This window comes from Suricata suricatta, chromosome 15 (assembly GCF_006229205.1).
Source record: "Suricata suricatta isolate VVHF042 chromosome 15, meerkat_22Aug2017_6uvM2_HiC, whole genome shotgun sequence".
Taxonomy (NCBI): domain Eukaryota; kingdom Metazoa; phylum Chordata; class Mammalia; order Carnivora; family Herpestidae; genus Suricata; species Suricata suricatta.
The window spans coordinates 18,702,876-18,730,746 of record NC_043714.1 but is presented as its reverse complement, the minus strand read 5'-3'; the positions used below and the strand labels follow the sequence as shown (position 1 = coordinate 18,730,746).

Sequence of the window (27,871 nt, the reverse complement as noted above, 5' to 3'; positions counted from 1 at the left end):
AAACTCAAACAATTAATTTCACAAGATGTAGAAATAATTTTGAACATGTTAGTAAATGCTAAGACATGTTAGCAAATATTAAAACACAAAGTCCTTTCTTGCTCTACCATGTTGCAACTTGTGTCACACCTATTAATTAGCTGCCTTTTTCATTCTGTCTACTTCCCCATCTTGCAATGGTGGCTTTCAGTTCCAGTCCAGTTGTCTAAGATGTTGGCTATTCCTCTCCAGCTTTGAATAAAAATCTATTTTATTTGACAGATGCCTTGCATCTCCTTCATTTTGGGGAAAATAAAAATGTGAAAAGATACAGGGCTACCTTTGATTCTGGTGAGTTCCACCCCCCCCAGCACTATCTGGATCTGGTAGTGAACCAGTGACCATCACAGGGTGAAGCACCCAAGGCTATCAGTTGGGAGGTACATTGCATCGACTGTTGCTACACTGTCATTTTTTCTTTTGCTGGTTCACATGTCATTGGGGCTGAAATTTAAAATATTTATTGCATTTCTTATTCTTATATCTTTTCAAGATACTTTAGTGTCTTCCTAAAAGAAGTTTTATTTGCAAATGTGTGATTGTATCATTCAAAACCGAGAGCAGATAAGGTCTGAGCAATAAGGGAAAGAAGCTATTGGTGTTTTGCTGCGAGATTTAAAAATGGATCAATTGGTGGTACTTGTCATTGGATTAGGAAAGCACATGAGAATCATGTCATGTGTTTCTTTTCTAGTGCTTTCTACCCAGCACCTCTTTTTAAAAAGTTGGTTAGTGTGTAGATTTCTGGAACGTAATTTCTGAGAGTAGGTTTGGTGTCCTACCTCAGACCATCAGATTACTAGAGCATGTTTCTATCTGTAAAACTTATTTTGTGGATATTATTACCTGCTGGAATTATGCATGCCTTTTGAAATACATTTTTAGGTAGAAAATACAGAATGTATCATACTGGTTAAGATTTCCATTTCACGTGTCACTGCTTTGCTCAGAGTTCTTAGTTTTCTAGCTTACACTTTCTCTTTCAGAAAGCAGGGAAGGTTGATTTTTTAAAAAATTTTTATTCTAGTTATAAAATGTTGTGACCTTTAATAGTAATCATGACTCTGTAAACTTACTTCAGTGGATAGATGAAAACAGTGTATAATTAGGGTATCATGCATTTACTGTGTACTCTCTGTCCTCCAAAATTTTGCTCAAATGGCCCCTTGTCAGTGAGACCAGTATCCACCATTAAAAAATGCACCTCCTCCCCCACAAGTCTTGATTTTCCTCGCTAGGCTCAACCTTTTTCTCTGGAGCGCTTTCACCTAACATTCAGTGAGAATTGCTTAGTTCTTAGTTTATTGTTTATTATCTGTTTTTCCCCCAGTATAATGTAAACTCAATGTGGGCAGGAATTTTTGTTGGCTTTACACACTATTTATCTCCAGAGTCTAGTACAAAGCCCCATATACAGTAGGTGCTCAATAAGCGTTTTCTGTGAAGTAAAGAGAAACTTTATAAAAACATTTATTTATTGAGAGAGAGAGAGAGAGAGAGAGCGAGCGAGCACATGCAGGGGAGAGGCAGAGAAGGAGAGAGAGAATCCCAAGCAGGTTCCACACTGTCAGCACAGAGCTTGATATGGGGCTCGACCTAACAAACTTGAGATCAAGACCTGAGCTAAAATCAAGAGTCAGAAACTGAACCAACTGAGCCACCAAGGTAACCTGGTATGTCTTAAAAACTGTATATTGTAAGAGTTTTCTAAAAGTTATACTTAACACTTTTTAAATAACACAAAAATGAATTTTAGCTTGACTACTATTTAAATGATTGAAGATTAAGACATGATGAATTAAAAGGTATCTGCAATGGCCAACAGACACATGAAAAGATGCTCAATGTCACTCATCATCAAGGAAATACAAATCAGAGCTACACTGAGATACCACCTCACACCAGTCAGGAAACCACAGATGCTGAAAAGGATGTGGGGAAATGGAAACCCTCTTGCACTGTTGGCGGGAATGCAAACTGGTGCAGCCACTGTGGAAAACAGTGTGGAGGTTCCTCAAAAAATTAACAACAGAACTCCCCTATGACCCAGCAATAGCACTGCTAGGAATTTACCCAAGGGATACAGAAGTGCTGATGCATAGGGGCACATGTATCCCAATGTTCACAGCAGCACTGTCAACCATAGCCAATCATGGAAAGAGACTGATGAATGGATGAAAAGATGTGGTTTAAATATATAATGGAATATTAGTCAGCGAAAAAGAATGAAAGCTTGCCATTTGCAGCAACGAGGATGGAACTGGAAGGTATTAGGCTGAGTAAAATAAGTCAGAGAAGGACAGATATATGTTTTCACTCATATGTGGATCTTGAGAAACTTAACAGAAGACCATGGGGGAAGGGAAGGGGAAAAATAATTACAAACAGAGAGGGAGGGAGGCAAACCACTAGAGACTCTTAAATAAAGAGAAGAAACTGAGGGTGGATGGGGGTGGGGGAGAGGGGAAGGTGGCTGATGGGCATGGAGGAGGGCACTCGTTGGGATGAGCACCGGGTGTTGTATGTAAGCCAATTTGACAATAAGTTATATTCATAAAAAAAAAGAAGTCAAGGGAAAGCCAAAAATAAAATAAAAGGCATCTACAAGAAACCGACATCTGACATTGTATTTATGAAAAACTGATGCTTTCACCCTAAGATCAGGAACAAGACAGAGATATTTGTTCTTGCCATTTATATTCACCGCTGCACTGGAGATCCTAGCCAGGGCAATTAAGTGAGCCTGATATAAAAGGCATTTGCATTGAAAAGAAAGATGTAAAACTATTTCTATTTAGCTTATATGATTTTATATAGAGAATATCCTAAGGAATCCACTAAAAAAAGTATTAGAACTAGTAAATGAATGCAGTGAAGTTGGAAGATAAAAGATTAACATGCAAAAATCAATAGTATTTTTATACACTAGCAATGAACAATTTGTAAAGTGAAATTAAGGAAGCAATTCTATTTACACTAGCATGAAAGAATTTAATACTTAAGAATAAATTTAATAAAAGAAGTATAAAACATACATTCTGAAATACCATAAAATATTGTTTAAAAAAAAGAAAACCTAAATAAACAGAAAGACCTCTCATGTTCATGAATTGGAGCACTTAGTGTTATTAAGATGGCTGTATCCCCTAGGTAGACGCTACCTAATCCCCTTCAGAATCCCAGGTGGCTCCTTTACAGAATTCAACAAGTTCATTTGGAATGCAAGCAACCCAGAACAGCCAAAACAATCTCGATAAAGACACAAGTTGGAGGTTCTAGACTTCTTGATTCCAAAATGTAATGAAAAGCAACAATAATCAAGACAGCATGACACTGACTTGAGGTAAACATAAATATCATTTGAATAGAATTGAGAGTCCAGAAAGAAACCCATACATCTATGATAAGCTTATTTTCTTTTTTTTAAAGTGTTTTTACTGTTTTTTAAAAGTAGTTTATTGTCAAGTTGGTTACCATATAACACCCAGTGCTCTTCCCCCCAAGTGCCCGCCTTCATGACCATCACCCCCCTTCCCCTTTCCTCCTCTCTCTTCAGCCCTCAGTTTGTTTTCAGTATTCAAAAGTCTTTCATGATTTGCCTCCCTCTGTCTCCCTAACTCTTCCCCCCGCCCTTCCCATGGTCCCCTGTTAGGTTTCTCCTGTTAGACCTATGAGTGAAAACATATGGTATCTGTCTCTCTCTGCCTAACTTATTTCTCTTAGCATGACACCCTTGAGGTCCATCGATAAGCTTATTTTCAACAAGGACGCCAAGACCATTCAATGAGAAAAGAATAGTTTTTTTCAAAAAATGGTGCTGGGACAACTGAACTGTCATATGCAAAAGAATGAGGCTGGACCCATATCTCACACCATGTATAAAAATTAACTCAAAATGGATCCAAGGCCCTAATGTAAAAGCTAACACTGTAATACCCTTAGAAATAAAAATAGGCATAAATCTTTGTAACCTTGCATTAGACAATACAACCAAAGAAAAAATAGATAAATTGGATTTCATCAAAATTAAAAACTTTTGTACATCAAAGGACACCATCAGAAAAGTGAACCAAAAAACCCAAAAAACAAAAAAAACCCACTAAAATTCCAAAAACAACAAAAAAGTAAAAAACAACCCACAGAATGGGGGGAAATATTTGAAAACTATATATCTGATAAAGGACTTTTATCTAGAATGTATAAAAAGGGGCAATTGGGTGGCTCAAGTCCATTAAGCGTTGAACTTCAGCTCAGGTCATGATCTCACGGCTCATGGGTTCGAGTCCTGGGGAGGGCCCTGTGCTGACAGCTCAGAACCTGGAGCCTGCTTCGGATTTTGTGTCTCCCTCTCTTTGCCCCTCCCCCACTCATGCTCTGTCTCTCTCAAAAATAAATACACATTTAAAAACTTTTCTGAGTAGAATATGTAAATTATTCTTAACAACTGAATAGTAAAAAGAAAAATAAACTAATTAAAAATTGGACAAAGGATCTGAATAGACATTTCTCCAAAGAAGATACACAAATGGCCACATGAAAAGATACTCAACCTCATTAGTTATCAGGGAAATGCAAATCAAAACCACAATGAGAGGGGCGCCTGGGTGGCTCAGTCGGTTAAGTGTCCGGCTTCAGCTCAGGTCATGATCTGACGGTTCGTGGGTTCGAGCCCCATGTCAGGCTCTGTGCTGACAGCTAGCTCAGAGCCTGGAGACTGCTTCAGATTCTGTATCTCCCTCTCTCTCTGACCCTCCCCTGCTCACACTATCTCTCAAAAATAAATAAAAACATTGGGGCACCTGGGTGGCTCAGTCGGTTAAGCCTCTGACTTCAGCTCCGGTCATGGTCTCACGGTTCGTGGGTTTGAGCCCTGCATCGGGCTCTGTGCTGACAGCGGGGCCTGGAGTCTGCTTCGGATTCTGTGTCTCTCTCTTTCTCTGCCCCTCCCCTGCTCGTTCTCTGTCTCTCTCTGTCTGAAAAATAAACGTTAAAAAAATTAAAAACAAAACTAAACAAAAATAAATAAAAACATTAAAAGAAAACCACAATGAGATACGACTTTAAACCCACTGAGATGTCAATAATCAAAAGATTATCTGTGACATAAGCAAGTAAAAATTGGCAGAAATTGGCACCCTTACACACTCTGGTAGAAATGTCAAATGGTGCACCCACTTTGGAAAACTGTTTGGCACTTCCTCAAACATAGAGACACCATATGATCCAGAAATTCCATTTCTAGGCATATATCCAAGAGAAATGAAACATATGCCCACATAAAAACTTGAACATGAACATTCATAACAACATTATTCATAATAGCTACAAATAGGAATAACCCAAATGCCCATCGATGAATGAATGGATAAATCGAATGTGGTATATCAGTGCAATGGATTATTTGGCCATAAATAGGAATGAAGTACTGATACATGCTATGGTATGAATGAACCTTATATACATTATGCCAAATGACATAACCTAGACAGATATAGTGTATGACTCCATTTATATGAAGTGGCTACAGTGGGTAAATCCATAGAGGCTGAAAGTAGACTATGGGTTGTTTGGGGCTGAGGAATGTAGTTGGAAGGAAATGGGTGTGAGAGCAAATGAATACAGAATTTCTTTTTGGGGTGATGAAAATATTCTAACAATGATTGTGGGGTTGGTAGTATATCTCTGGGAGAGTACTGAAAATTATTGAATTGTACACTTAAGTAGCTGAATTGTACAGGATGTTAACTATAGCTCAAGGAAGCTGTAAATTTAAAAAGGAAAAAGAAGCATAGAACATTTGGATTAGTGTGTTGACTGTCGTTATTAAATGACTGCTCTGATCCTCCTCATGAAATTAGAATTAATTTGGTAGAATTCATATGGTATCTAATGAGCAAATCTGCCCTTGGCCCCTGGGGGGAGGGGATAAAGACATTCTAACAAGTATAGTTAGGTGTTTAGAAGTGTGTCTCAAAATTTCAGATAAATAGGGTTTTAAAAATCTGCTTGCTTCTCCCAGGGAGAGAGTAGCTTTGTCAGTTTTTTGTGGCACCCCTACTAGAGGGTGTAATGGCGATCAACCACCTCCAGGGAAAGCTCTGAGAGCCGCTAGATTTGGACAACAATGGAAAAGGGAGAAATTGAAAACTGATGACGGAGAAAGTGGATTTTGCCCGAAGGGCCTTCAAAGAGGGTTTTGCATTTGGCACTGGCCTGTAGCCCTTTGCCTCTATGAACGGAAACAAAGTATAGTAACTTAACACTGAGGGCTTTGCTGGAGGCTTATTATGATAACCGAAAAAGTTACTAAGACTCCATTATTCTTCTGTGAAATTTTCTCTACAAGAGTCTTTTTCCTTTTTGCAGTCGTTTGGATCAACCTTTGCTGTTATGCCTTAAGTTGCCCAGAGCCAGTGAAAAATGGAAGGAAACACTCTGATTTTTGTATTTCATCATTTCAAGTTGTTCGTGCCCTCTGTGGTTTTATTGCCTACATGCAGAAAATGCTTAGGGTTCTAAGCCATAGAAGATGAAATATTAATTTGATTTGATTTTTGAATCCCTTTCCTGACGCGGCTTGGCATTTGCCTTTATGTATTATTGTAGCCGGAGCTTTGCAAAAACCTGAAATGAAAAGTGCGGTTGTTTTCTCTGCTGAATGTACCTTTTTATTACCTTTCCTTCAGGGCTCCCGAGACCTTGAGTCCCCGAGATTGGGAGTCTCATGTTTCCCTTGTACTGTACAGTGTCTCCCGTGTTGGCAGAGCTGAAGAACGTCTTATTGTGGATGAATGAGCCCCCTTTGCCGTGGTAGGAGTTAAATATGAGCTTTATACGGATATCTCCATGATGAAGTCACGGAGGCCGAGGCTTTTAGAAGTGTGTATTCCATTGAGAGCCTTTATTAGTAACTTCAGCAAGGCCACACGAGAAATTTCAGAGCCTTCTCTATTGGTTAGCTGCAGGCGGTCCCATCTGAGCCACACTGCTGCTGTCGCCGGCCCCTTGAAGGGGAAGCTGTGGTCGGAGAGGTCTGCTTCCGGCACTGTGTCCTCTCGCTGGAGCTGCAGAGGGGCAGAAGGTGAGACAGGCTGTCTGCAGCAGCCTCGTGTGAGGCCAGCCACCCTGCCAGCTTCTCCGCCTCAGGAGACTTCTTAAAAGAACCTCCTACAAATTCTTGCATTTGGCCCATAGGCTTCACTTCAGGAACTGGTGGCTTTGATTGTGGCACATGCTGTTTGGTTCAATACACATGGGCCGCTCCTCCTAATCCAAACAAGGCAGGGTTCTAGCTTTGCTACCCCTACTTTATACTGTGACTAGATGTTATGCTCTGAAATATTGTGGATTTAAAGAAACAGTCTGTTCTCTGTCTTACAACAGCCACTGAATTATAAAAGAGATGCCATGCATTCTTTCTGATAACACCTAATCTCAGTTTGTGAAAGGATTTCCGAGATTTTTCACAAGGGCGATACTGAGATATGAAAGAGAAAGAGACATAGTGTGCTGTTTGTGATACTTTGTGGGTTTACGTATCATTTGTGAAAATGTATACTTACTATGCTGTCTATTCCTGGAGCATTTAACGTTTGCTAGCTTTAAGGTTTGGGTTTTTAAAATATTTTCTTCTTTTATTCCGCTTTTATTCATTTATTCCTTATTGTTTACTTCCTATAAGAAAATGTTTCAAGGAAAAGCAGAAGCTTCAAAGGGAAACTGATTTACCCTGGGTGGTAGGAAAAACATTTATTTTGTATTATAAGAATAGAAGCATAGTCTTTGGGAAAGTTAAATAAATTTGCGTTTGTTTCCCTGCTCTACCATAGCACTAGATGCCTCCTCATCTGGGATGTGGAAGGAGGTGATTCTCCTTCCATCCTAAGATACCATTAATTGTAAGGTGAATCAGGATTTTGAGTTGCAGTGAAAGGAAAATGTTTTTAATTCAATTATGACACAAGGCTAATATAATTTTGATTATGAGACACATTCTGATTTCAGAGCAACTCAAGATCCATACAATTCTGAGAATGTGATGGGATACTGTATGTCCCCGTATGTGGCATGTCGTCTACACCTGTGCGTGCCTCTGTGTGTGTGTGTGTGTTTGTGTGTGTGTAAAAAGAGAAGGAGAGGGAGAAATAGAGAATAATGGGTGAGAATGAACTGGACTTTTACTTTCCCAGATGCCCATCCTGCTCTTTCCTCCCCTTCCTCAAGGCAGCAGCAGAACCTCAAAGTCATAATGGCTTACAATCATATTTCTTACTGATTCATAGTCTGACATTTGCAAACCATTTATTTCTCAACATAACTGAAGAAAACGGGTGTGAGATGCATAGGATCAGGGAATTGAGAGAAAAGTACATAAGGACAGCTGAGATTCTGAGGTCTGTTAACTTAGTTCTGCACCATTGTGATTTCTCGGTAGGAAAGAGGTAGCAGAGGGCTGTGGCCATCATGTGCCTTGTCACCGTCAGTGGGTTGCCAGTTACACTTTTGCTTGTAATGCCCAACTCAGAATTTTGATAACACTGAAATTTTTCAGGCATCATTTAGTGACTGCCAGTTTTAAACTGATGTTAGCAGCTTATTTTGGTCCCAAATGAGATCTTAGATTTCCTACTTGTAAAATAAGATATAGCCTAGTTCAGGAATAATTTGAAAACTGAAATGAATAAGTTATTTGAATCTTATTTTCTAAATAACAAAGTTTGTTCTTTCATCCCTACATTTCCAGGTCCTGGTAAGTGCTAGAAAGGTATGAAGATAATGAAGATATAGTCCCTGCCATGTACAAACACTTGACAGTCTAGCAGGAAAGGAAGAGGCGGACCTGACAGACAGTGGCCGGCCTCATGACAGGGGTTAGCCCCGGGTACAGGAGAGCAGAAACTCGGGGACTGCACAGCCACCCCTCCAGGGCTGGGAAAGGAGCTGGGAGGGGAGCAGAGGCTCAGAGGAGCCCCGAAGGCAGTTGGAGGGGCGCTCTCTGCGATCTGGGGACAGAGGGAAGGGGTAAGCCCCAGCCAGTGAGGTGGATTTGAACCCAGACTTGAGCAGCTTCTGCTGGGAGAGCCCATCTTATATATTTACATCTTATATATTTATTTATTGCTATCTGAAAGTCAAGTGTTCCGATGAAGCCTTTCATAAGCCGGAAAGGCACAAAGCGGAGAAGCAATTATGGTTAATTTATGTGGAAAAAATGCTGAGCATTACCAGGGTCAAAAAACAACCTCTCTTAGGTTTTTCTCATGCCTTAGGAACTTCTCCCTAACGATACACAAACTAAATGGAGATAAAGCACAGATGCTTACCGATACTTCAAAGCTGGGGAGCCAGGTTCTGAGATGCTGGGTGTGGTTCCCAGGGAAGGGGCTTGGCAGGGCCACTCTTACTGCCTTTATAACCCTTGCTGCAAAACAAATGCTGAATGCTGTTTTCACTGTTCACCGCCCCCCCCCCCTCCATAAAACTGAAAATCCTCGTTGGATTTCTTTTGGTTAGCACACACAGGTACGAATGCAGGTGTTCCTAATGCAAAGTGGTGTGATGTGAACCTGGAAGACCAGAAGATGGCTGTAATTTCCCCTCCCTCCAAGGGAGTCGGGGAGGCCTAGAGGGCAGTGTGGTGCTGGGTGGGAAGCCAACTTCCAGCCACTGCAGGCTCTGCACAATCTGCTTTCTTTCGGAAGGGGCGGTGAGGAGGCTCTACTGTTGCCTCCCATTCTCCTCCCCAGCACCCAGTCTTCCCTATCCATCCCCTAGGCCTGATATTCTAACAAGGAGACGTTTGGATCTCTTACTTGAGCTGGAGATCTGAGTAATCACCAGGAATGAGTGGTCAGAATTTCTGTTTGGATAGTGCTGTGGGATTTAGATGGGGGGGGGGGCATCAGGAGAGGTCTTCACTCTGTTCAATAGAACCTTGTATTTACTGGTGACAAATGTCCTATTTTGAAGAGTTAAATACTAATTAGAATACATAGTCAAATAACTTATATTGCTTTTAAGTTATGACTTGAGCTATGAGCATGGAGGTTTGTTTTGCTTGTTTTCCAGGCGGGGGCGGGGGGGCGTCTAGAACGGTGTAAATTGTTCAGTTGAAACAAAGTTTCATGGATATGTCATTTTCAATTTAAAGGTAAAGTTTTGCCTATATATTTGTATAGATAGAATGTGTACTCTTCTTTCACGATGATGATATTTTATTGGGCAGCTCACTTAAGCCCAGAGCTCTGGTCAGTTTACCTGAAAGATTACAGGAACCTGTTGGTTCTAAGAGATGTCTGTGGTGATGTGGCCAGACTGCTGCGTCAGGGACTCAGAGACCTCACTTTTCCTTGGACACTTTCTCCCTTGTGCACTGTGAGGCCACTTACTCCTGAGCTGTCAGTTTCTTCGTCTGTAGAAAGGCCATTACTAATTTTATAAAATCAGGGCTGTCGTGGGTTTTACAAGATGAACACTGGTTGCAGGCAAAACTCCGATTTTAGGTCAATCTGACCCTTCCCTGCTCCGTTACGTGGGCTGCTGACGGTGCTGGAGCAAGCCGCCCAGGGGTGCGCGCTGGTGGGGGCCCCTGGCTTCTGGGCCCGTTGGACGCTTCATTTACTTAGTCTCGTCGTCTTCTCCTACAACAATTATTCTAGTCCTTGGCTGTATTCAACATTCTCAGTATCCCTTTCCTCTAAGAGTCAGTTTTGTTTTCATTTATACAGAAAAAAACCCTCAGAAATAAAAGCCAAAGCCATATAAAAAAGAATCTTTAGCATTGTTACCAATTCTTGAAGAAAAAAAAAGCATGGCGGAAAGACTGGAATGAAATATGCCAGAATGGAGTCGGTGGATTTTTGTCCCTTCATTCTTCTCTATGCTTTTCAAGAGTTCTGTTCTAACACGTATTACATTAGGTCTGCAAAATAATGGAAAAATGATCAAACAGAAAAGCTACAATTTGAGGAGCTACCGCCCCCCAGAGGACTTATCCCCCACCCCATTCTTCCCCACCGGAAGCAGGGGTCTCTGGCCGCATCTAGGGCTAATCTGATTATCTGTGCTCTTAATCCCATATTCTCTTCACTTCTCAAGGATCGTGTGTTGGCACTAGATATCCTTTTCCCTTCACATTTAAGCTTCCTTTTTAGCCTATTTTTGTCAGTATATAAATATGCTTAGTCCCCTCCAGTCTTAGCAAATGAATAACACTCTCCAAGCCCCAACTCGCCCTAATTCTGCTCTTACTCTAGACCCATACCCATTTTTCCTTTTGTAGCCTGAGTTCTGGAAAGAGTCTGAATCTGGCTTCTTCCTTCACAACATCCTTAACGTTGCTCTTGTCAAGATCTCTAGTGACACAGTTGTCTCGTTTCGGTCTTCACCTTACTTTCTCTCCATACCGCTCAGTACAAATACTGCTGCTTCCGTGAAGCCCTCCCTGATTTCTCCCAGAGAAGGCTCCGATGCTTCTTTTCCAGTATTCTCCCTGCCTTTTGTATAATTGTTTTATTGTTGTCTAATTTCTTTATTTTTATTTTAGATTATGAGGTTCTTGGGGCAGGCAATATAGCTTTTTTCTTAGTTTTTTAAAAAAGCTATGAAATATAATGCACACAGAAATACCTTAATCAAGATTTAGAAGTACTGAATAATCATAAAGTGAACATTTGTGTAACTGTTACCCAGGGCACAGAATGGAGTATTTTCAGTATGGCAGAGCACCCTGTGTCCTTTCCTGACCCCACCTATCCTCCTGTCTTGGATTTATGGCACTTGCTTCCTGAGTTTCCTTCCTAGTTGCACTGCCTATACAGGCATTCCTGAACAAAGCATTTAGTTCTACCTGCGCCTGAACTGTTTACAGATGCCATTGCGTCATGTGTTCTGTTTTGCTTCTTTCCTTGAACATTGCATTTGTGTGGTCCATCCTCATAGTTGTGCGTTACCGCGGTCTTCACTTTTGTTGCTGTACAGTGGCATTTCATGATATGCATTTATAACATGCAATGTGTGTATTTTTAACAATTTTTTAACATCTATTCATTTTTTTGACAGAGAGAGACAGAGTGTGAGTGGGGGAGGGGCAGAGAGAGAGGGAGACACAGAATCTGAAGCAGGTCCAGGCTCTGAGCTGTCAGCACAGAGCCTGACATGGGTCTCGAACCCACGAACTGTGGAATCATGATCTGAGTCAAAGAAGAACACTTAACCCACTGAGACACCTAGGCGCCCCTCGTACAATGTATCTATTTATTCACATTTGGTTTATTTCCAGGTTTTGGCTATAATGATGCATCAAATTTCTTGTACACTTATTTTTTTTAATGTTTATTTATTTATATTTGAGAGAGAGAGAGACAGAGAGAGAGAGAGAGAGAGAGAGAGAGGGAGAGAGAAAATCCCAAGCAGGCTCTGTGCTTTCAGAGCCTGATGAGGGGCTCTATTCTGTGAACTGTGAGATCATGACCTGAGCCGAAAACAAGAGTCAGATGCTTCACCGACCGAGCCACTCAGGTGCCCCTCTGGTACACTTCTTTTGATTCCCATGTGCCTGCGTTTCTTTAGGGTATAGATCCAGGATTAGAATTGCCTGTCGCAGGATGGCTGTATCTTCAGTTCTACCAGATAATGGCACACTGTTTCTCAAAGTAGGCGTCACAGTTTACATGTCACCAGCCATGTAGAGAGTGACCATTGCTCTATAGCTTTGCCAACGTGTGGTAGTATCGACTTTTAACATTTTTATCGACACAATTGGTATAGAGTAGTATTTTGCTATGGTTTTAATTGGTAATTCCCTCTTAGCGATGAGGGTGAGAGCCTTCATGTGTTTATTGATCAGCTGGATTTCCTCTTTAGTGAAGGGCCTATTCAAGTTTTGTTCACTTTTTTAGCGGGTTGCTTGTCTTTGTTTTACTGCTTTGTAAAAGTTATTTTACACTCTGGATATGTGTCCTTTGTTGCTTGTATGTGTTGAAAATAAATTCTACTATACAGTTGTACACATTGAAGATATATTGATTACAGTATTTTTTTATTCCTTAGCATGGATCAGTAAGTAGGAACAGAGTAACTTAGAAAACCAATTAGAGTACCCATTAACCTTCAAATTAATCCTCCCTTCCCTTCTTCTCTCTAGGTGTTATTATTGTCCCCAGTGCTGGTGTGGGTATCGTCCTGGGAGGCTACATTATAAAAAAATTGAAACTTGGTGCAAGAGAATCTGCGAAACTAGCCATGATCTGCAGTGGTGTGTCTTTATTGTGTTTTTCAACCCTGTTTATCGTTGGATGTGAAAGTATTAATCTAGGGGGCATCAACATCCCTTACACAACAGGGTAAGTGTCTTGCAAGATCCATTTCATGTCACCCAGATCATGAATTAAGCGCCTAGCCCTGTCGTGTTGGCACCCCGCGGTGGGACCAGCGCTCCCCACTCTGGCGGGTCTTGTGTGCCCGTTTTATCTCCCCAGGGGGAGTCCGCCCTTGTGGAGGGCGGCTGCCACCATCCCTCCTTCTGACTGCAGAGAGTGTCTCCCATAGTATTTTGGTTATAGCAGATGAGGAGGAGATGCCTGTTGGGTTAAAGAAAACTTTCCTCTTTCATAATGCAATGTCTTGAGTAGCTAATACATTCACATAGTTGAAAAACACAAAATTCACTGAAAATATAATGTACAATGAAAAGTCTTGCTCTTACCCAAGTCCTCCACCTGGTCTCCCCAATCACAGACAAACCGGGGAAGCTCCTCAATTCATTTCTTGTGCGTCCCACCAAGGCTTCTTTATCTAAGAAACTATGAATATGTATTTAAAGTTTTACCTGTTTTATATCCAGAAGGTTGCATTCTATATATACTTTCCCAGCTTTAAAATTATTATTTTAAGTAATAGTAATACAGAGCATAGCAGCCCTTATGTTGATACTCTTCCAATGCTTTCATCGTTAATCTTCATGATGGACCTATCAGGTAAGTTCTATTATTATCTTGATTTTACAGATGGCAAAACTGAGGTACAGAACACACATGATATGCTGATAATATGTGACACATGGCTAAGAATAAAGTCCCAATCTGTTGCATCTGCCAGTTTTGGCGGTGTAAATATCCCCACCGTGGCTGATTTCACCTTAACAAGGTGAAGATACTGAACACCGAGCTGGCGGGAGGTGCCCAGTCACGAACCATTAAATCATGTTTCTATCCTACAGGTATTTAGACTTGAATAGCCTGGTGAAGACCTAGACAACAGTATAATAAGATAATTAGGTAGTATTGAATTGAGTATTTACTATCTTTGTATTATTCATTTAACTGTAAGTTTATATAACCTAATTTTTAATAATGGCTATGCTAAACAAGCAGATGACTAAATCCTTGAAAATTGAAGATTTTATGACCCAGAGTGGCTGTGCTGAACGTTACATCGAACTAACTTCAGACTTAACCCCAGAGAATTCAGAGTCCATGCCTTAAGCACTCCTTTTAACTGCTGTGTAGCCATTCCATTTAATTCTATTTTGTAATTTTAACCATTTGACAGGCGGTTTCCAATATTTAGTGATTAAAAATAATGCTGCAATAAATAATCTCATGCCTCTATCACTTCTCCTGTGTGCCGTGTATTTGTAGGATAAATTCCCAGAAATGAGATTGCAATGAATATTGCCAAATTGCTTCCCCAGGTGTGGTATAAATGTGTATCCTCACCAGCAGTGGATCTGATGGTCAATTTCCCACACCCTTTCCAAAAAAAGGTGGAGAGTTATGAAAACCGTAACTTTTATTTCTTGACTACATTTGATTATTAGATCTGCTCATGGGACAGAATTTCACTGCCTAGGTTTTGGTGCTTGGTGCCAACAAGCACTGTTTCCTTTTGATTTTCAGTGGAGTATTATCTTATAAAATGTTCCACTTGAAATTTGAATAAGAGAAGGTTTAATTTCACTTAACCAACCTAGAATATCAGGAAGAAAAAAAAAGAGAAACAGACAACTTAGGCTTATTTAGATGACAGAATATGGTCACTTGTCTTGGGGGTCTTTTTTTTTTTCACCAAGAGATGTGGGTCTGTGCAGTGCATGTAGTGGTACATAGTTTCTTTCCAGGGCTTATGAAAATGGCATAGGAAATGAAGTCTTCAAAAGTTTAAGGGCAGTGTAGATCAGGAGCCCAGATTCTTGAGTTAAATCTGAATTTGCATCTTCACTCTGCTTGGCCAGTTGCTTAACTGTAAGCTTCAGCATCCTCATCTGTAACATAGGGTGATGGTAATAGAGCCTTAGTCCCTTCAGGTGTAACAGAATATCATAGAGTGGCTGGCTTAGAAACAACAGAAATGTATTGCTCACAGTTCTGGAGGCTGGGAAGTCCGAGATCAAGGTGCCTGCAGATCTGGTGTCTTATGAGGCTTCACTTCCTGATTCATAAATGGTGGTCATTTCCCTGTGTCTTCATGTGGTGGAAAGAGTAGGCATCTCTCTAGAGTCCTTGTCATAGGGCACTTATCCCATTCATGAGGGCTCCAACCTCATGATCTAATCACCTCCCAAAGGCCCAACCTCCAAATACCACACTGGGGGTTAGTTTTCAAACCACGAATGCTGTGGGATCGAACATGTAGTCTGCAGCAATGAGAACCGCCTTAGAGGCGGCAAGTAAAGGCAGTGTCAGTAACTTGTGTAAAGCTCTCGGCGCGATGCCTGGCACAAGGAAGTGCTCACTGGAAGTTAGCGATTGTTATCAGTCATTACAAAGACTCTTCTGGTATTTACCTCTCTCTCTCTCTGTTTTTTTTTTAGTGTTTATTTATTTTTAAAGGAGAGAGAGAGAGAGATAGAGTGTGAACAGGGGAGGAGCAGAGAGAGAGGGAGACACAGAATCCGAAATAGGCTCCAGACTCTGAGCTGTCAGTACCAAGCCCAACACGGGGCTCAAACTCACAAACCATAAGATTGTGACCTGAGCCAAAGTCAGACGCTCAACCAACTAAGCCACCCAGGTGGCTTTAAGACATAATGTGTAAATTAACCAAAATGAGACATCATGTATGACTTCTTATCTTGGTAAATGAGGAGTTTAGTTTTTCCTTCATATATTTTGGTCAAATCCTTCTTGGAATATTTTTATGCTTGATTCTGACAGCATTATTAACTGCTGAGGCACAAGTAGTGTGTCGTGATTAGATTTCTTCTTTTGTACAACATTGATTTTTCTGGAATTCATAATTGGTTTATTTTATTTCCTTTGTTTTCTCTGAATGTGTGTCTGGTTTCCTCCACTCTCTAAGGGCTCAAAATATCTCGTGATTTTTCACCTGTTTGATAAACTCATGATTCCATTTCCTATCCCTTGGAGTCATCTAATCAGAGTCCTAGAGCCTCAGCTCTATTCCAGACACAGTGCTCCCTGGACCTGCTGCACCACCGTCTCCTGGGAATCCCGTTGGCCCCTGTGTGGATCCTTTGTTCCTCCGAGTTCCTGGAACCCTCTTTGACTCCTCCCTCATTTTGTGAGAGTACATCCTCCAGTAGCTACAGGAAAGTTATAAAAGTTGTAACTTTTTTCCCCTGGATATTGTTCTTGAAGTAGCTCTTTTTAAAAAACTATTATATTTGATTGCCACATTGGCTGGGTAAAGAATTTTAGATTGAATGAATCATTTTCACTCAGAATTTTGAAGTTATTACTTCATTGTCATCCAATTTCTCATGAGATTGTGGGAAATCTGGCCTTTCTTTTTCCCAGTCTTTTGTAGGTACCCTTTTTTTTCCTTTCTGGAAGCTTCCAGTTTACTCCTGGTATTGCTGAATATCATGATATGCTTTGAAGTGGGTTTCCACCCCTCCTACCCCCCACTCCAAGCACTTAGTGAGCTTTTAATGTCTGGAAACAGTGTCCTGCAGTTTTGTTTTTGTTTTTTTATTTAAATTTTGTTATGTTTTCCTCACATTTTTTTCTCTTCTCCATTGATTCTGTACTGTTTTTTATCACCTATATTATATAAAATATTTTTTGTCCTATTTTTGGAAAGATTTTATAATTTTTTTAATGTGTATTTATTTTTTGAGAGACACAGAGAGACAGAGCATGAGCTGGGGAGGGACAGAGAAAGACAGAGTCACAGAATCCACAGCAGGCTTCAGGCTCTGAGCTGTCAGCACAGAGTCTGACGTTGGGCCCAAACCCATGAACTGTGAGATCATGACCTGAGCTGAAATGGGAGGCTTAACCGACTGAGCCACCCAGGCATCCTGGAAAGATTTCTTCAGTTCTGTTTTTTCAGTCTTCTGCTAAATGTTTATTTTGAATATTGTATTTTTTTTAAGTTACTTTTTTTTAAGAGAGAGAGAGAGAGACCATGGGAGGGGCAGAGAGAGAGAATCCCAAGCAGGCTTTGCACTGTCAGCACAGAGCCCAGTGTGAGGCTTGAACTCATGAACTGTGAGATTATCACCTATGCTGAACCAATCGAGCCACTCAGGCAACTCTGTATTTTTAACACCCAAATTTCTTTCTTGATTTTTTATTGTTTCTTGCTGTCAGCAGAGCCTGACATAGGGCTCAATCTCACGAACCATGAGATCATGATCTGAACCAAAATCAAGAGTTAAACACTCAGCTGATTGAGATAGCCAGGCACCCTGACCTTGAGTTCTGAAGGCCTCTTCTTCTTTTCCCAACTACTAGCCTATATCATGCTCATATATATTTTTTAAGTTCTCAGCACATTTTGTATTATTGAATTCCTGTTCTTCTGTAATCTTGCTTCAGTTGGACTAGTTGCTCTCTAAGCATAATTTATATTCTGGAACTTGCTTTTATGTATCTTAGTTGTATCCACTTTTTTTTGTTGTTGTTTTTGTATGTATTTATTTGTTAACTCCTTGTTTTGCCAGAGAAAAGTACCAGATACCTTCCTAGGAAAGAGTCTGTGGGAAGAAAAACTTCTGATCCTGTAAATGTATTCAAGTGTCTTCATTCTTTCTCTCACGTGTAAAAATAGTTTGAGTGGGTATAAAATTATAAGTTATAAATTGCTTTTTGGAGAACTTTGAAACCATTGCTTTGTCATTTAGCATCTAATGTTGGTGGTAAGACATTTAACTCCAGGCCTAGCTCTCGTTTCTCTTCGGCCAACTGTATTTGGAAGATTATAGGAAATCTTTTTATCCCAGGTGTTCTGAAATTTCGTAAGGAATACTTTACCATGTAATAATCGCATCCCCACCATCTGAAGCAACACACGGCATTTGTTGCATGAAGGAATTAATGGATGAATGAATGTTTTGGCCTGAGCTTTGTCCATTCATTACATTAGGCACTCTCTGAGCCATCTTAATCTAACATGAATGTCTTAAACTCCAGGGAGGTTTTCTTCTGCTATAGCTTGACTCACTCTCTCCATTTTCCATGTGCTTTCCGGGATTCCTGCTGATCTGTTGTTGAAACTTATGGCCTGGTTGCCTATATGTTTAATTTGTTCTCTTATATTGCTTATGTCCTTTGCTCTGAGAGATTCCTCCAAACTTTGTTTTCTATTCTTTATCTAATTTTTTTATCTTGAGAATAATTGTTTTCTTTGTTGTATTCTGAGTGTTCTTTTTTCATTACATCCTGATGTCTTTTTAAAAATGTTTTATAATGTTTATTTATATTTGAGAGAGGGAGAGAGAGAGAGACAGAGCGTGGGCCAGGGAGAGGGGCAGAGAGAGAGGGAGACCCGAAATCCAAAGCAGGCTCCAGGCTCTGAGCTGTCAGCTCCGAGCCTGACGTGGGCTTGAAATCACAAACTTGAGACCATGATTGAGCCAAAGTGGATGCTCAACCCACTCAGGCACCCTGTTCTTGATGTCTTTTTAAGGAGTAATACTTTCTCAGATCTATGTATATAATTAGGTTATTATTATTATTTTAATTTTTATTTTAATTTTTGAGAGACGGAGAGAGACAGCACGAGCAGGGGAGGGTCAGAGAGAGAGGGAGATACAGAATCTGAAACAGGCTCCAGGCTCTGAGCTAGCTGTCAGCACAGAGCCTGACGCGGGGCTCGAACCCACCAACTGTGAGATCATGACCTGAGCTGAAGCTGGACGCTTAACCGACTGAGCCACTCAGGCACCCCTTATTATTATTTTTTTAACTTTGTTTCTATGCCTCACATTTTGCCATTTGATTTTAAGGGTTAGTTTTTCTGTTCATTTATTCTGGGCTCTAAGTCTGACAAGACTCAGTCTAGCACCTTTCAGGTTATGTGCCTCACCCCCATAAAACATGGGGGGGGTAGTTTAGTCTCAGTTATCAAAATCTAGAGTAGAGCTTAGCTTTTTGAATTTCTCCCAATGTCTTTAGAGAACAGCTTTCTGGAGAATGTCTGGGCTCTGACGTGGGGGTGGAGGTGAGTGACTACGAGAATGGAAGGGTCCACTGATACAGTTTCCTCTTCCCCAAACCTCAGCTTCCTCCTCACCTTGGGCTTCTGCCACATCTGGTGGCTTGGAGCTCACAAGCTTGTGCCCCTTGCGGAGGGCCCGGGGGGCAGGCTGGCTTTTCTCCAAGGTGCTCATCACATAAACTTAACAGTATCGGCGTCGCTGTTATCATGAAGCTGGGTGTTACTCTTTCCATTCCTCTTTGCCAGCGTTATTCCCTTTCATTTTGCTCCCTGTAATTTTAAGTGCATTCTCAGCAGGGTGGGGGAGGCACCTCCCTGTCTTACTTCCCTTCAAACTGCAGGTCCCCTCCAGACTTTAAAGCCCTTGCTTAGCACCACATCAGCCTTGCCAATCCTGAGTCAACTGACTCTGGACAAAGCACGATGGGCAAGACTTATAACCGTGCTGATTGGCCCCATCACAAATGTATGAGTTCTAGCCTTAGCAGGCCCTCATCTTTGCTGAGGCCCTACTCAGCTTCCTTTCCTGTGCCCCAGCGTGTTTGCATTTTAAAAAATTCTTATTTTCAAGCATTTTTTCTACTCTTGTTTTTCTTGTTGGACATCCCAGATTCTGTGTTAGTGAGAAAACAGGGGTCCCAGGAAGGAACTTCTTGGCCTTTTCTCCCCTCTCCCCTCAAACTCCCTTGTCAAAGATGGCATTATCTTCAAAGAAAAGTACCAGAGCCACCACCAATTTTCTAGGTGTGTGTGACCTTGTGAAAAAAAATTAGCTAATATTGAGTTTTGGTTTCCTCATGGTAAAATTGGTGATGATGACAGTCACATCTGGTTACAAGTGTAATTAAATAAAATTTTTCAACATGTGGTTGAAAAATTAAAATACTGCGGAAAGGTAAAAAATGGGAAGTCAACGTCTCTTTCCTCCATCCTCAACTCCAGTTTGAAGCATTCCAGTATTTTAAGCAAATGTCTGTAGTTGTGAGTTTGAGGACTGTGTTAGGGAGGTTTTCCGGTATTTCCTAGCGCAGAGTCCAGCACATAGTCCAGACCAAAAGGGTCAGTTTCTTGTCTCTTCTCCTTTCCCTTCGAGATCATACAAAGCAACACCCTTTTCTTCTTTACAAGATGAGTGAATGTCTGTCATCTACCTCTGTATCAGGATGTTACTCATCTATTGATGCTGACCTTTTAAGAATTTGATGAAAATAAGCATCTTAATGATCTAAATCCATGATTTATAGTACACTTCTCATCCGATTGTATTCAACAGAGACAAACTTGAGAAGGCTTGCTGGAGGCTACTTCAGGTTTCTATTCATTCCAGTATTTGCAGCCTGACTTCATCAAAGTTCATAAATTAGCAAAATAAAAACCTAGTTTTCTTGGAGAATTTCTCAGGTTTCCCAAATATTTGTAGGAAGATAGTCTAAAATTGAATTAGCATAAACACTTTTGGGGGGTGCAGTTGCCTAAGTGTGGAATTTTTTTTTTTTTTTTTTTTTTTTGAGAGAAAGAGAGAAAGAGCAAAAGCAGGCTCCAGGCCCTGAGCTGTCAGAGCAGAGCCCAATGCTGGGCTTGTGACAGCACAGAGCCTAGGTGGGGCTCGAACTCACAGACTGCGAGATCATGATCTGAGCCAAAGTCAGATGCTTAACTGACTGAGCCACCCCTAGGCTTGGCACTTTAAAAGCAGCAGTTATGTTTGGTGAAGGTAATGGGGTGTGGGCTACATTTCAGCCCCTCCTTGCTCCTTTAGCTGGGTGCTCTTGTGCAGTGTCCAACCTGCTTTTTGCTATGGGTTGACCTGTTAAATAAAAGCTTGAGGCTTGCATGTGGGACCATTTTTCCCCCCTTTAAAGCCAATAAAGAGAGAGATGAAGGGAGTGGCAGTGAAGAGAGGAGTCTTTGTTCAGTGTCTGTTTGATTCAAGTATGGTGGTTGGCACTTGCTCACCTATATCTTTTATATATAATGCTTGCAACACCACTCTTCTGAGTGTATTATTACCCACATGTTTTAATGAAAGAAACTGGGCTTACAGATGAAGTGATTTACCCTTAATAAGGAGTAGAACCAAATGAAACCCAGAGTATCTATTTCAGAGTTTGTGTTCTTTCTGAGCACGCAGTCAGTTGCTGTTTCACATTTTGTATTTCATATGGACGAACACGTAAGTTGCACACCACCTCCTTATAAGAGGAGACAGAGATTGTATCTGTTTCTTTGGCGCATTGTTTCCTCGTTGGGTACAGCTGGGTTACAGGCGTAATGCTGTGTTCTGCCCCTGGCCTTGCCACATCCTAGCCATGTGAGTCTGGGGAAATCATTTGGCCTTTCTGTGTTTCGTTTCCACATCTTTCAGGTGAAGATCCTGATGGATACCATGTTGCTGAATTGCTATGAGGACTGAAAAAATACTTTGCAATTTCCTTAACCTCTCTGTGGATCAGTTTCCTCATCATTGAGATGGGTTAATAACACTATTATAGAAAGATGAAGCAGGATAAAACCCAGACATGATAAGCAGTTCATAAATAACTATTTAATGTTTTTTTTCTCATTTGAAATTCAAAAAAGAAGCTCAGAAAGATTGAATAACTTGCTCAGTCACACAGAAAATGATAGAACTGAAATCTGACCCCAGGCTTCTCTAATTCTGAATGCGACGCTTTCAATTATTAAGATGTTCTGAAGGAAGAAAAAAGCACAAAGAAGCACAACATATAAGCCACTTCACTTACTAAAGCTTGTCAGAGAAGCTCCAGGTTCACCAGCAGGGCGCGTCTTTTGACATTAAAGGTTTTTGACATTAAAAGACTTAATGATCCATATTTGCATTATTATCAGATGCTCAAGGGGCACCTAAATGCCTAATATGGGGTAAGATATTTAGAAAGACGAATGTTTCCTGTTGAGCCAAAATGGAGTCACAGTCTTTTTGCAGAATAAACCCGACATGTTACTACTGGTTCCCCTAGAAAATTCAGGTTTGATAGCCAAGATGTGGACACAATTTAAATGTCCATCAGCAGATGATGGATAAAGAGAATGTGGCATATACATACAATGGGATACTATTCAGCCTTAAACAAGCAAGAACTTTTGCATGTGTGACACAATGGGTGAACCCTGAAGAGACATCACGCTAAGTGATGTTACAGAATGACAAATACTGAATGATCCCATATATACGAGATAGCTAAAATAGATAAATTCATAGAATCAAAGGTGGAATGGTGGCTTGAGGAAGTGGGAAATGAGTTACCAATCAATGGACATCAAGTTTCAGCCAATCAGGCTCTAGAGGTTCACTGTACATCATTGTACCTATAGTCAACTATGCTGCACAGTGCCTTAACATTTGGTAAGAGGGTAGATCTCATGTTAAGTGTTAAGTGTTCCAGCCACAATACACTAAAATTTTTAAAAAATTCAGATTTGAGAATTTGATGATTTTTCATTATGAAAGATGCTAGGCGCTCTAGTTGAATATCCTGGTCCATTTCCAACTCAAGTAATTACATTCCCAGCACCCACTATTTCCCTGCAGTTTTAATTAGGAAATGTGTTTTGCTTCGCGTCTGTGTCTGTATTTCACACAGGTATGCTCTAATCCTCTCATTGCCATAAGAGTCAGGATTAACTGTGAACGTTGTGGCTTAAATAACACTTTATATAAACACTGCATAATGTGAGTCCTTTCCTCTTTATCATGTCTCAAGTAATTTTTGAAAAGGGGTTAGATCTGATGCCCATGTACAGAATTGTTCAATAGTACTGGGTCTTGATAAATCATTTCATAACGCTAGCTTTATTATCTTTCATTTATCAAGTGTCATCTCTGTGAACTTAAAACTAAGATCTAGGGGCTCTTGGGTGGCTCAGTCGGTTAGGCCTCCGACTTCGGCTCAGGTCAGATCTCACGTTCATGGGTTCGAGCCCCACGTCGGGCTCTGTGCTGACAGCTAGCTCAGAGCCTGGAGCCTGCTTCAGATTCTGTGTCTCCCTCTCTCTGACCCTCCTCCTCTCATGCTCCGTCTCTTCTGTATCAAAAATAAATAAAACATTAAAAAAAAAACAACCAAGATTATATCATCCTCTGGTTTTGTGACTTGAATTACTGGGCCAGAACTTTTCCAGGGGTGATTTTTTGAGCTGTGAAGAGGAATCATTTTCTCAGTTTTCTGTGTTCAGCAGGGACTGTTGGATGGAGTGATCCACCAGGTTCAGCCAAGTCCAAAATCTCACATGTTGGGAATTTACCCTGAGGTTACCTCTCTCAGTATAGTTTTATCCCAAAGCACTAAAATTATGGAAATTGAATAGAGCCTGCTAATTCAGACCCTCGCTGCAACTTTCCCCAAATGCGTATCATTCTCTTTGTCACCATGTCTGCCCCTGCCGCATGGTGTGTTTGATACTCTACTACCACCTTCCGGGTGACCAGCATTTCTGGCCACATCACTTCTGAATTCTCTAATGAGACCCTCCATCTCCTCATCTGTGTCTCACGGCCTAACCTACGGGAGTTTTCTCTCCTTGTTTAAATCTTTGGTGACATTCAAGATCTTTTGTTTATTATAGACATTAATAATTTTAAGAGAAATTCCTGAAAAGTAGAGGACAAATAATTTACTTAAAAGATCTTAGGTATGTGTGTCTCTGGATTATCCTAGCTACTTTAGCAGGCGTACAATTCATTTCTAGCTGTATGTATATGACTTCATCTCTTCTCGGCTCTGTTCAGGAGACACAAACAAAATTTGCTTTACTTTGTTTTTTGAATACCAAGGAGATATGAAATACAAGCAAATTTTCCTTCCAATGAATTTTAAGTTTTGTATCACAGATCTAAACAAATAACATGAAATCTATAAAACTATGAAATACCTATTTAAATATATTAAGCTTTTTAATTTCAAAAACACCTATGAATATTATTAAACTCAGGACCAAATTTACCATTTTGTAATGTCATATTAACATAGTTAATAAGAAATGTTCATCATTAATGCTAGCAGGAAAAATAGAACTATACAAAATCATGGTAACAATATGTTGTTAATGTATAAAGCTTATTGAAAAAAACAGCAGGAAGTGATATACTAAAAGCATAATACGGTGGATATCTCTGGGTCTGCATCACATGTGAGTTTAATTTTTCAGTCCATTTGTATTTTCCAAATTTTGTACAATAAGCATTACTTTAATAATAAATAAACGTGTTTCAAAAATTGAATAAGGGACACACCATTTTATAAAAAATAGGTGAGGGAGATTAAGAGGTACAAACTTCCAGCTATAACTTAAGTAAGTCATGGAGATGAAAAATACAGCATAAGGCATATAGTATATTGTTATAACGGACGGTGACTGATGGTGAGACTTATGCTTACCATGGTGAGCGCTGTGTACGTACAAAGTTGTCAAGTCACCATAGTGTCCACCTGAAACTAATTAAACATTGTGGTCAACTATACTTCAATAATAAAGTTTAAAAAGTGATTCTGGATTGAAAAAATGGTTTAGTGCCTAGCTGGCTCAGTTGGTGGATCGCATAACTCTTGATTTGGGGGTTGTGAGTTTGAGCCCTATGTTGGGGTAGAGTACACTAAAAAAATAATAATAATAAATAAATAAAATAAAGAGATGGTTTGTATAAGTTGTAGGTCATTATATGTAAATTTCAAGTTATAACTGGTGTGAATTTGTTGCCTATAAAGTTGAAGGAAACTTTAACAATAAAAATAATGATTGGAAATCGTAATTCTCACTTTCATGAATGTAGCCCTCTAGCAAACCTGTTCTATTACTTCAAATGACTCCTTGATTACACTTGCTCCCCTCATGCAGGCGGGAGGGGCGTTAATAGCTATGGACTTAGATTTGGCCCCAGGTCCTACAGCTATGTGAAATGGTAGGCGTGAAACCTGATCCTAGTTTAGTTCTTTTTCTAGAATTATCTGTAGGGGTAACTTAGAAAATGACTTACTCCTTTTTGAAAAGAAAAATGTCACTGAAGGCTTTTTGTGCTTGTGCTTGAATTACTTTAATTCATTCATACTTCCATGTGTGGATGAAGACAGCACACCGATATCTTAGTGCCTGTTGTGTTCGAGGAGCAGTGCTGGACACCGGCCGCGCATCTGCTCACCCCGTCCTCTCAACAGCCGTGTGAGAGACATTATTTCACGAGTGTGAAATCCCCTTAGATTGGTTCACGGCACTTGTGAACTGTAGGTATGGAATTGAACCTGCTCTTTCTGACTCCAATGCGCAGTCACAGTGAAAGGTAAGTGACAGAAATGCTGCATGAGATGAAGAGGAAGGAAGCAGGATCTGGTGCCCGGAAGACTTGTGCTAGAGAAAGTGAAAATACGGACAGTTAGGCAAACTGCCCTGCAAGTATGGGGGTTTCAGGGTGTACCCCACGGACACGGAGGTACGGGGTTTTCAGCCTTCTGCCATTCTTGTGAGGAATAAATGAGGTAATTTATATAGGGATCTCGGTGTGCAGTCCCTGGAGTAAAAATAGGGCTCTGTAGATGTTAGTTTCAAATGATAACGATGAATATAATGATAACAATAATCACTATTATAATAATCACTGAAGTTGCATAGCTCTGTATAGCCAGGGAAGCATTTTAATATGAAACCAAGAATTTAAGTGGAATAAGTTAAAAAAAATCATTCTAATTGAAGTCATCTTGAATGTTGAGATAAATTGATAGATTATGAGAGAGATAATCAGCTTTTTCTAGGTGATTGGTATCTTTAGGTATTTGCTGTGTTAGTCATATTCTTTTAATCCATGTGACTTGGGCATAAGATTCCCACTTTTCATATTTCTTAACAGAGACGCTTAAAGGAGGCAGCAGGGTGGCTCTGGAGACTGTAGAGACGTGTCAGACGGGGAGGTCCACGTTTCCTGGGTCTTGGGGTGGTATGATGTGACATATTCTGTGATGTGTGTGTGTGTGTGTGTGTGAGAGAGAGAGAGAGAGACAGAGACAGAGAGAGACAGAGAGAGACTGAAGAACAACTGTGTTCTTACTTACCCAGCTGTGATGACCCATGGTGGGCGTTTTTACTTACATTAAACCATAATCTGTCTTATTATTGTATATTACTTTAAATAAACATTGATCCTTAAGCAACTGACCTAAAAAAAGATTGGGCAACAAGCTTGTTCTTTTTCCCTTTTTTGTTCGTTTGGTCTTCCTGTGGCTGGTTTTCTTGAAGCCTCAGTGATTATGGGACATATCATGGCACTTTTCATACTTTCTTTTTTAAAATTAGCAAATTGTACTAGATAATCTCAGAGACTGCTCCCATCTCTCTAGTTTTAGAATTCTGCTATTTTTATAGTAAGATATCCTGTGTGACTCTCAGGGTTATGTTAGTCCCTTTGTTCGCGAGGCCTTTTTGTTCACTTGGAATTAACACTTATATTGACTCAGAGCTAGCACGAGCCTCTTACCTGCCAAGTTCACTTGTCAGAGATGCTTTAGTTTATTGGAAGAGTGACGCGCGTCCCTGTGCACAGTGTACGTGTGGCGCACGCAGCCTGGGCATCGGCACTCCCGCGATGGGCTCACTGCAGGCGGGTGAGTGGTGCGGCATGCTATTCAGGTTTAACGCTTATACCATTCTTATAGTCCAGCCTGTTTTCTGAAAGGTAAGTGATAGTCAAACAGACATTATTATTGCTAAAATTTGTTTTATTTTATTTTTTATAATTTTTAAATGTTTTTTATTTATTTTTGAGAGACAGAGAGAGACAGCACGAGCAGGGAGGGTCAGAGAGAGAGGGAGATACAGAATCTGAAACAGCCTCCAGGCTCTGAGCTAGCTGTCAGCACAGAGCCCGATGCGGGGCTCGAACCCACAAACCATGAGATCATGACCTGAGCCGAAGCTCGGCTTAACCTACTGAGCCACCCAGGCACCCCTTATTTTATTTTTTAAAGTCAGCACAGTGAAGCATGAACCATGTTGGTATCTTTCCTTTTTTTGTGCCACTATTGCTTCCCCCCCTTTTTTTTTGCGAATGCCCACTTCTTTTTACTGCTGTTTATATTTGTTGCCTGTCTTGATTTTCTTAGAGCTTTCCTGTATCATTTCTTTGTTTCAGACTCCATGTTCTCATGAGAAAAACAAACATACCCAGAGATGACCTAGGAATGTGCCTCTGTTTCTGGAACTCAGGAAAGCTTTTGCTTCTTGTCATCAGTGGGTTTTGAGCATTTGTTTATAATGTCTCTAGATTCCTCTCTCTCTCTCTCTCTCTCTCTCTCTCTCTTTTTTTTTTTTAGTTTTTGGGTAAGAGGAGGGTGCAGAGGGAGAGGGAGAGAGAGAATCTTAAGCAGGCTCCACACCCAGAGCCTGATGCAGGGCTGGAGCTAACAAACTGTGAGATCATGAC

The 27,871-nt window shown here is 40.5% G+C and overlaps 1 protein-coding gene across 1 annotated transcript in view; it reads left to right on the top strand.

Annotated features, from left to right (window-relative positions):
* SLCO5A1 (solute carrier organic anion transporter family member 5A1) overlaps positions 1-27,871 on the top strand; it is a 136,370-nt gene that overhangs the window by 98,106 nt on the left and 10,393 nt on the right. Inside the window, exon 6 of the mRNA XM_029923235.1 lies at positions 13,184-13,382. Coding sequence (XP_029779095.1) covers positions 13,184-13,382 — 199 coding nt within the window. The remainder of the gene's footprint in view (positions 1-13,183; positions 13,383-27,871) is intronic.